The following is a 10915-nucleotide window of genomic DNA, read 5'->3' as shown; positions in this document are numbered from 1 at the left end:
GTTACAGTCCTAGTAGGAATAAGCTCATTTTTTTCATTTGTAATGACAGTCATGCCACCCTTCTTAGGCACGCATTGAACTGGGCTTACCCATGGACTATCAGAAATTGTATAAATTAAACCTGCATCTAGCAGTTTAATTATTTCTTTTTTAACAACATCTTGCATATTCGGATTTAGTCTTCGTTGGCGTTGCACATACGTTTTATGACCTTCTTCCATAAGGATTTTATGTGTGCAATACGAAGGACTTATTCCTTTAATATCATGAATCTTCCATGCAATGGCTGGTTTATGAGCTTTCAACACAGAAATGAGTTGTGATTTCTCATTTTCAGTAAGAGAAGATGATATTATTACAGGTAATTCAGATTCAACATGTAAATAAGCATATTCCAAATGGTTTGGAAGTGGCTTTAACTCTAATGTTGGAGGTTCTTCTATCGATGATTTATATCGATATCTGTCTTCTTCTTTTAGCATTTGAATTTCTTCTGTTGTTGGTTCATATCCATTAGCCATTAGTGTAGCTAATATTTCAGCTTCATCAATTGGTTCAGTACCTTCTCCTAAAGAACATTCTCCTGTTCCTTGTAATTCTGGAAATTCTTCTAACAATTCTGCATGTGAATCTATAGTTTGAATATAATAACATGTATCATCTGCAGATTGCGGTTTTTGCATTGCTCTATCAACTGAAAAGGTAACACTCTCATCCTCTATACTTAGGGTCAATTTCTTACCAAACACGTCTATCATTGCTTTAGCCGTGTTTAAGAATGGTCTTCCTAATATGAGAGGAACTTGAGAATCTTCTTCCATGTCCAGAACAACAAAATCTACTGGAAATACTAAAGTACCAACTTTAACTAGCATGTTCTCCATTATCCCTCTAGGATATTTTATTGATCTATCGGCTAGTTGTATACTTATTCTTGTTGGTTTCAATTCTCCAAGGTCTAGTTTAGCGTATAATGAATACGGCATTAAATTTATACTAGCACCTAAGTCTGCCAATGCTTCTATTGAACTAAGACTACCCAGAAAACATGGAATTGTGAAACTTCCTGGATCAGATAATTTTTCTGGTATCTTATTCAACAGCACTGCTGAACAATTAGCATTCATAGTAACAGCCGAGGGTTCTTCCATTTTCTTTCTATTTGTGATTAGATCTTTCAAGAATTTAGCATATCTAGGCATTCCTGAAATCACATCAATGAAAGGAAGATTTAGATTTATCTGTTTAAACATATCCAAGAATTTGGATTGCTCGGCTTCAAGTTTCTCTTTTTTCATCTTACTCGGGTAAGGAAGTGGTGGTTGGTATGGTTTAACATAAGGTTTAGCCTTAACTGTGTTATCTTCATTAACCTTTTCAACTACCGGTTCTTTTTCCTTATCTTGTTCAGATTGTGGTTCTTGTGGAGTAGGAATAGCTTCATCAGAATTTTCAGGTATTTCAGGTAGTTTAAGTGTTGTACCACTTCTTGTGGTAATGGCTTTAGCTGTTTCATTTAGGGGGTTAGCATTTGTATTACTAGGTAAACTTCTAGGTTTTCTTTCACCTATTAACCTTGCTAGGTTACTTACTTCTTGTTCCAAGTTTTGAATAGAAGCTTATTGATTTCTAAATGCTTGAGCATTTTGTTCATTAGTTTGTTTTTGAGATGCGAAAAACTGCGTTTGAGTTTCAACTAGCTTTGTCATCATATCTTCTAAATTCGGATTTTTATCATCGGTTTGTGGTGGTTTGTTTTGAAAATTAGGTCTTTGCTGGTTGTAAGTATTATTGGATACTTGTTGATTACTAGGACCTTGTTGGTTGTTGTATGGAATATTTCGGTTATAATTCTGATTTTGATTGTAAATCGGTCTTGGCTGTTGATAATTATTCTGATAATTATTTTCAGGCCTTTGGTTTAGATATGAAACATTCTCTCTTTGTTCCATTGTTAGTTCAATAATAAGACAATCTTTTGTCAAATGTGGTCCTCCACACTGCTCACAACTAATTCGTATTGAGTGGATATCTTTAGTCATCTTTTCCATTCGTCTCTCGACAGCATCTATCTTTGCTGAAATGGAATCTAAGTCATGGCTAGAATCGGCTCTAGCTGCTTTATATGATCTAACGATATCTTTTTCTTGGTGCCACTCATGTGAGTGGGAAGCAGTGTTATCAATAATTTTGTAAGCATCAGTTTCGGTTTTCTTCATAATAGAACCACCAGCTGCTATATCGATGTCTTTCCTTGTAGTGATATCGCATCCTTGGTAGAATATTTGTACTATTTGACAGGTGTCTAAACCATGTTACGGACATCCTCTTAATAACTTTCCAAATCTTGTCCATGCCTCATATAGAGTTTCATTCGGTTTCTGTGTGAACGTAACAATTTCTCCTTGAAGTCTTACGGCTTTAGATGCCGGAAAGAAATGTTGAAGAAAATTTTCAACTAAAACGTCCCATGTATCAATCGCCCCTTCAGGTAACGATTTCAACCAATCTTTGGCTTCTCCCTTTAAAGTCCAGGGAAATAACATGAGATATATCTGTTCATCCTCCACTTCTCGGATTTTAAATAGAGTGCAGATCCTATTAAAGGTACGAAGATGTTCATTTGGATCTTCCTTCGGCGCACCACTAAATTGGCATTGATTAGTCACCATGTGTAGAATTTGTCCTTTGATTTCATAATCTGGTGCATTAATGTCTGGATGAGTAATTGCGTGACCTTGGCCAGTGCGTTTAGCTCTCATTCGGTCTTCCATACTTAAAGGTTCTAGATTCTCCATAATTGAATTTGTTGAATCGGAATCACTAGAGGATTCTGATTTAATGGTTCGTTCCTCAACAATCTCTGTTTGAATGATTGGTGGTTCCGGAGGAAAAATTAATGGTTCAGGATCTACGAATTGTCCCTGAATATTCTCCGGATTCTCAATTGTGAGGTCGGGTTCAAAAAATGGATTATCGAAAATTTGAATTGGAGTACTTGGTCGACTGGATGACGATTCTAAAGAAAAATCAACGGCGGTAATATTAGCTAGATGTCTTGATCGAGTTACAGGTGGTGAACGTACAAAAGGTGGTGAACGTCTTGCTCGGTGCATTCACTGAATATCCTATTAGTTTTTTAAAAGGAAAGAAAAATTATATAAGTTATCCAATTAATAGACTTTTTTGATTTTGCCCACGTTTCGAATAGCCAAAAGATGCAGCAGAGGGGCAGGATTCGTTTGGTCTCAATATAATTGAGGACTGTTTGGCTCCAATAACCCGGTCCATGTACAAATCCAACTATTACTACGAACCAGAAAATTTTGATGTCTATCAATTTAACCACTTAAAATAAATTTTCATAATTTTAAGAAGTATAGATAAGAAGTAGAAAAAAAATCTATGTCCTAAAACTAGAATAGCGAGAAATAAGAAAGAAAAAGAGTGCGTCGATAAAGGTCGAAAAAGAAAAGATCGAAAAAATAAAAGGCGTCGAAAAATAAGAAATAATAAAAAAAATGACTTATAGAACTTAAAAACACTCGACTAACCCAACCTTATTACTATCACTAACTTAAAATTATAATCGCAAATTGAGATTACTAATTGGAATGATAATTGATACATAGGTAAAAGGCGTCTAAAAATATTAAAGCTTACAAGTAAAACTATATCCCAAATGGCAATATCTTAAAAAGGTACTAAAACTTAAAAAGACGTCGCAAAATTCTAAATCACCTAAATCTTAGTCTAAAGAAAAAAAAAACACTTAAGGGATTTTATGGCAAAGCCTAAAAATCTAGAAATAAAAATAACTATGGCAAAAACTATGAATTAAAACTAAATATGAACGAAAAATACAAAAAATTACGCTAAAACAATTAAAAAGGGACAAAATATAAAAATATACTAAAAGTTGTAAAAAGTACAATTTTTTATAAAAATATTATTTTTATATTATTTATTTAATAAAACTATTAATTTTACAATTTAAATAAACTAATTTAACTAAATATAAAATAAATTAAAAACTAAAATTAAACTAAATAATAAAATATTAAAAACCTAATTAGGGTTTATTAAATAATAATAATAATACACCGTAATTAATGCAGTTAGGGTTTCCTGTTGGCGTGTCAGACACTCTCATGCGATCGCATGAGTTTATGCCTTCGGGCTCATGCGATCGCATGAGCCAGGATTTTGGGCCAGGTTACGGGATGCTACAGTAGCAGGCCCGAGAGTTTATTTATTTTTTTTTATATTTTGCTGTGTTTATTTTTTCTGTTTTAAATATTTATATAATATATTTTTATAAATTAAATAAAACTTATATTTTTATAAAATAAATATAAAGAAACTTTTATAGAACTTAAATATTTAACAAACTCTTAAAAATATTTATATTTATATTTTTGTTTTTCTTTTTATATTTTCGAATATATTAAAACGTATTTTTACAAAAGCGTATTTTAATAAAAGTAAACTAAAAATAAAAATCTTTTTTTTATTTAGCGTTGCGCTTCCGGCTTTTAAGCAAGAAAAATCCCCGGCAGCGGCGCCAAAAATACTTGATGTTAAAGCTAAGGGGTATAAAATACTATTAAATTTTATAAGGAAATACTATTAAATACGATACAATTTTACACAAGATATTTATTTATTTATAGAATGGATATACTTAAACCTTGCTACAATACTTATAGGCAGTGTACCTAATCGTACAGTAGTGTAGTTTTTAGTAAGTCCGGTTCGTTCCACAGGGAAAATCTTTAAACAAAGCTTAACGCTATATTAGTTTTATTTTATAAAAATACAAATATATATATAAGTAATATTATTATTATAAAGGGGAGTTTTTACCGTTTAATGACCGGTTTGTCGATTTTAAAAACTTTAGTCGCAGTTAAAACAAAATGTAAAATATTAAAAATAAATACAACTTAATTTAAAGCGTAAAGTAAATAACGATAATGAAATTGCGATAAAATAAACTTGCGATAATTAAAAAGTACGATAATTAAATGTGCAATTAAATACAATAACAATAAATAAAAATGCGATAATTAGAAGTGCAATTAAATATAAAATAAAGAAAATTAAATATGAAATAAAAGAATTATGCTTATTTAAACTTCCGTAATCATGATGTTTGACGTGTTGATTTTAGTTTTATGTCCATGGGTTAATTGTCCTTTGTCCTGGATTATTTAATATGTCCGTCTGGTTTTTGTCCATAACAGTCCATCAGTCATAAATATAAAGTGCGAGTATCCTCATCAAATTATCTTTATACCTGAAGTTAAATATTCCAACTAATTGGGGACTTAAACTGTAACAAGGTTTTATTACTTTGTTTAATAATTACACCAGGATATCGACTGCGTGTAACCCAAGGTTTTAATACTTTGTAATCAATTATGCCAAGTGTCATTGTACATAATTTCACCCCTGTTTTAATAATGCTAGTGACTATTAATCCATTCCCGTTTCCGTTTAAATGAACGATTATTCGTACATATAAATATCCCGCCCATCGTGTCCGATTGAGTGTATATGGTTATTTATAGGGACGTCCAATTGTAAATCTTTATATTAAAATTAACAAACTATCATTTAGTTAAACAAATATAAAGCCCATTAATAGCCCATAGTTTAATTTCGACAAGTGTCGTTCTTTTGTCCAAACCCCAATTATGGTACAAAGCCCAATTACCCAATTTTAGTAATTGGCCCAACATCATGATTACTTCATTTTAAATAAGCATAATAATAACTTAGCTACGAGACATTAAATTAAAAAGGTTGAACATAACTTACAATGATTAAAAATAGCGTAGCGTTACCCGGACAGAATTTCGACTTACACCCTTACAACATTCGCTAACACACCCTTATTATTAGGATTTAAAATTAAAATTAAAATTAAAATATAAATTATATATACATATACTACGTTTGAGTGAAGAAGAAAAAGATGTGTTTTTACGTTCACCAAACTGCGAATTTATAGGCCTGTGGGCTGGAAAATATGCTCATGCGATCGTATGGAGTTTCTTCCTCCAGGCCATGCGATCACATGGCCAGCTGGGGAGACTCAAAAGTCTTTGTTTTTTTATGCCGACGGTTTTTAAATATAATATAATATATATATTAATTTTAAGAATTAATTATATATTATATTATATTCATGTGCATAGTTGACTTGAAATTTTTAGTCCGTTGCGTCGAGCGTTGAGAGTTGACTCTGGTCCCGGTTCTGGATTTTCGAATGTCCTTGCGTACAATTTAATATCTTGTACTTTGCATTTTGAATCTTGTACTCTTGTAATTTCGAGACGTTTCTTATCAATAATTGGAACCTCATTGATTGTAATTTGTTCTTTTGAGCTTTTTAGTCGTTTGCGTCTTTAATTTGTCGAATCTGTCTTTTGTCTTCACCTTTTATTATTTAAACGAATATCACTTGTAAATAGAACAATTGCAACTAAAAGCTTGTCTTTCTTGAGGAATAATGCTATGAAATATATGTTCGTTTTTAGCATTATCAATAAAAATATATTAATAAATCAAAATATATAAGCTTGGAATTTTTTTTTTTTGAAAAGCAAAAAAGTATTATTATAATATATGGATTGTATCGTTACAAGACCCTACATTCAACTATACAATGATATGGACAATATCGAAACAGTTGGAAAGATTGGAATATAAACAATATAGTAAAAGTCGGGAGCGACGAAGCCTTCTTAACAAAATGAGGGAACGAACTTGAAAGAGACAAGCGGGGAAGAGGATGCAACCGTACCAATCAAGCGGCGACAAAGTTGACAAAACACCAACCCATTTAATCTACCCACATAAGCTAACAAGGAGGCGGTGCTGTATAAAAGGAAGGGTTAAGGAGCCATTGGTGCCATTCAATAGGATTTTTCTTCCGAGATCGGCTTGAGATCCAGCTATAGCTTTAAGTTTGAATTTCGTAGATAAGCATAGTGGGATTCCACATTTTATTTGAGAAGACTTTTAGGTTTCTATGTTTCCATATAACATAGCACGCTATCCATTTAGTAGCTTGCCATAAAGAAGATCCAACGGCGTTATGTGGGAAACCTTGATCGGAGATGATGGCCCCGTTGATGTCGGAAATTAAATTGTTATTTTGGTTACACCAATCAAGCATTTGTCTCCAAATTGAAGACACCTTAGGGCAAGTAATCAGCGCGTGTTCAATGGTTTCGATATGATGATCGCATAAGGGACATAAAATGGTGTGTAAATCGATTCCTTTTTTATCTAGTTCACTTCTAACAGGTATTTTTAGCTGTATGACTCTCCATGTGAATATGAAGACCTTTTGTGGAACGAATTTGTTGCGGGGAAGTAATATGTTTCGAGAATGAACACCGTATTTGAGTGCATTGATCAGATTTGATAATGATGATGTAGTGAAGATGTCGGAAGCGTCAAGGGAAAATTTCCATGAATCGGGGCGATCTGTAATACTTACGGATGATATTAAATTAGTGAGTTCCGTCAGTTCGTCCAATGCCCGATCGCTGGGTGGTCGGGACCAATCCCAGATTCCGATTGAATTGGAATTAACATTCGATATTCTGTCGGCAACAGTTGCTTCTTTTTGAGATTCCAACATGAATAATCTATGGAAAAGAGATTTGAGGGTTTCGGATCCGATCCATATGTCATGCCAGAAACTAATCGATGTGCCATTGCCGATGCGCTTTGAGATTGATGTTGTGAAGTAAGTCCCTAATTTGTCCGCAGCTTTCCCCGCCTTGATAATCTCTTTCCAAATGGTGCGACCTGAAATATTCCTGCATAAAACATTAGTATCCAACCCCCCCCCCCCCCCCCCCCCCCCGGGCCTATAAATACTTTTTATAATTTTTACACACAAAGCATTATGTTCATTTTTGAACCGCCACCACCATTTACAAAGAAGTGAAATGTTTTTAGCAAAAAGAGACCCCACGTTTAAACCCCCATTTTCGTATGGTAAGATAATCTGATCCCATTTAATCCAATTAATTTTGTTATCATTTGAAGAACCTCCCCCGAAAAATTTCCGTCTTTTAGATTCAAGTACCTTAAGGATAGCGGCAGGTGCATGGAATAGTGAGAAGTAGTATAATGGAATGCTACTAAGGATGGATTTGATGATCGTAAGGCGACCCCCGAAGGAGATAGATTTGGCAGCCCAATCTGAGAGTTTTTTGTCGAATTTTTCAACAATTGGTTGCCAAGAAGATGTGTGGGATGTGGGTACACCAATAGGGAGGCCGAGGTAAGAAAACGGGGTAGAACCCACAGAGCAGTTAATGTAACTGGCCATTAGTTCGGTTTCAGTGATAGATGTTCCGATACCATAAAGTTTGCTTTTGCGAAAGTTGACTTTGAGGCCTGAAATGTTTTCGAAGCACTTTAAGAGTTTAGAGATATATTTGGCATTTCTTTTATTCTACTCACCAAAAAAAAATTGTATCGTCCGCATATTGGAGATGTGTGATGACAAGGTTGTCATGGCCAATTTTTAAACCTTGCAGGTGACCATTGGATAGTGCTCTTTTGACAAGAATATTAAGACCTTCAGCGAAGATGATAAAAAGAAACGGCGATATGGGATCACCTTGTCGAATTCCCCTTTCAGGGGCGAATTCTCTGGTGGGTGAGCCGTTGATTAGTATGGAGATGGATGATGAGGAGAGGCATGCTCGAATGAAGCTAATCCATTTTGGACCAAAGCCCATGAAATGCATGGTGTTAAAGAGAAAATCCCATTCGATGCAGTTGAATGCCTTTTAGAAATCAACTTTGAAAATTAGGCCTTTTTGTTTTTTACGTTTTAATTCATCGATTATTTCATTAGCAATTAATACACTATCTAAGATGTTGCAGCCCTTGAGAAAGGCGGTTTGTTCAGGGCCTATGACTTTATGAATGAATTTGGCAAGACGATTGGAAAGAAATTTCGTGAGAATTTTGTAGTAGCTACCTATTAGGCAAATTGGGCGATATTCGTTAAGACCGATAGGGTTAGAATTTTTTGGGATTAAGGTGAAGAAAGAGGCATTACATCCTTTGGATATTTCCGAGTTATCCCAGAACCAATCTAGAGATTTTATGAGGTCGTTTTTGATCAGTTCCCAGTGCTTTTTAAAGAATTTCATATTGAAACCGTCCGGGCCAGGCGCTTTTGAGCTATCACAATTAGATATGGCTTCCCATATTTCTTTTTCACTGAATTTAGATTCTAATAGTTGATTGTCTAAGGAGGTGATATAATCGAGATGTGGAACATTATCGAAGGGGCATTCATCACGAAGATGTTTGGATTTGAAGAGGTTGTTAAAATATGAGAATGCTTCTTGTTTTATAAGGGTAGGATCTTCGGACCATGTACCGTTTATTGACAAACCATGGATATTATTTTTACTTGTTCGACGCTTAATGTAGTTGTGGAAGTATTTTGAATTTTCATCACCCTCGAGTGCCTATTTAATTCTTGATTTTTGTTTAAGCATATTAGTTTTCTTTTTTTCTTTAACAATGTGTTGCATTTTTTCTTCAATCCATTTTTTTTTCTGATTCAAGTAATGGTCTGGTTTCCGCAATATGTTCCCAATTATTACATTCGATTTAATGCTCGCGGATTTGTGAATCAATGTTATCAAGTTGTGCGCTATGTTTTTTAAGTTCAGTTTTGACATTTTTTAATTTGTTACGGAAGATGCAATCAGGTCTATTACCAGTGAGAGGGATCGACCAAGCCCTTTCTATGACAGTGTCGGCATCTTTAAGGTTAAGCCATGTGTCAAACATGCGTATAGGCTTAGGGCCAGAGTCAAATGGATTGTTTCTTAGGATGATGGGACAATGATCAGAAAGATCACGATCGAGAGTTTTGGAAGATGTGTTAGGCCAAAGTGTAAATATGCTATCAGAGACAAGAAAACGATCTAATTTACTAAATTTCATTGTTTTCTCACATATTCTTGTAAATCTTTTACCCCCTAGAGGAAGATCAATTAAGCCCGCGTTATTAATGAAATTATTAAAGTTATCTGCCCAATGTTGGTTATATTCCGAATTCATACATTCTGTTTTATTTCGGTCTTCGTTAAAGTCACCAAAAATAATAAGAGGAATGGTGAGGGAGTTGGTGAGAGATGTAAGTTCGATCCAGAATCTGCGTTTTTTTGAGCTGGAGTGAGGGCCATATACATTAATGAGAGCAATATCTGAGTCATATCCCGCCCATGATCCACAAATTGCTAAGAAAAATTCACCCTCGATAGCATATTTAAACGAGAAGATATTGGTGTCCCAAATAGTTAGGATACCACCGGATGCACCAACTGAATCCTTTTGGATGAATTTAAAATCGGAATTACCCCAGAAAGATTCAATGGTGTTTTCATTTGATTGTCCGCATTTGGTTTCTTGGAGCCCTAAAATCGATGGTTTTTCATTATTACAAATTCATTTGAGCCAGCTTATTTTACCCGTTTGCCCAATCCCCCGAATATTCAAAGAAATCGTACACATGATAGAAAAACTTACAAAAAAATGATGCAACGGATGATGGAATCAATGGATGTTACGTCGGATCCTGATACATTTTCCGAATTCGTTCGTATCCAAGCTGCTACTAGTGGAGGATCCTGCTTTATTGTTGCTTTTGACACGTATCGGTTCATTGGAGGTCCCTCTAGTGGAGTGTGATGTATTACCACCAACATTAGATGAAGGTTTACAACGTTTAGCCAAGTGTGAGATTCTTAGTTTTTGTTCGCTTCTCGCAAGATGTTTAATGTAGAGCATATTGGACCTTGGCCTAATTTTTTCGGTGCAATGGGAGGTGTCGTGGGGGATTTTAGAAGTATCATCTCTG

At 34.3% G+C, this 10915-nt stretch overlaps 1 protein-coding gene across 1 annotated transcript; it reads right to left on the bottom strand.

The window, feature by feature from the left end:
- Positions 1–8822: 8822 nt before the first annotated feature.
- Positions 8823–10569, bottom strand: LOC139876012 (uncharacterized). Its single transcript, XM_071863310.1, has 3 exons — positions 10566–10569; positions 9771–10472; positions 8823–9289 (listed from the first exon to the last, which is right to left on the bottom strand). Exons 1-3 carry the CDS (start codon positions 10567–10569, stop codon positions 8823–8825), a joined length of 1173 nt encoding a protein of 390 aa, XP_071719411.1.
- Between the last annotated feature and the right edge of the window lie 346 nt (positions 10570–10915).

Source organism: Rutidosis leptorrhynchoides, chromosome 11, assembly GCF_046630445.1.
Source record: "Rutidosis leptorrhynchoides isolate AG116_Rl617_1_P2 chromosome 11, CSIRO_AGI_Rlap_v1, whole genome shotgun sequence".
In the NCBI taxonomy this organism is placed as follows: domain Eukaryota; kingdom Viridiplantae; phylum Streptophyta; class Magnoliopsida; order Asterales; family Asteraceae; genus Rutidosis; species Rutidosis leptorrhynchoides.
This window is presented reverse-complemented; position numbering and strand designations above follow the sequence as displayed.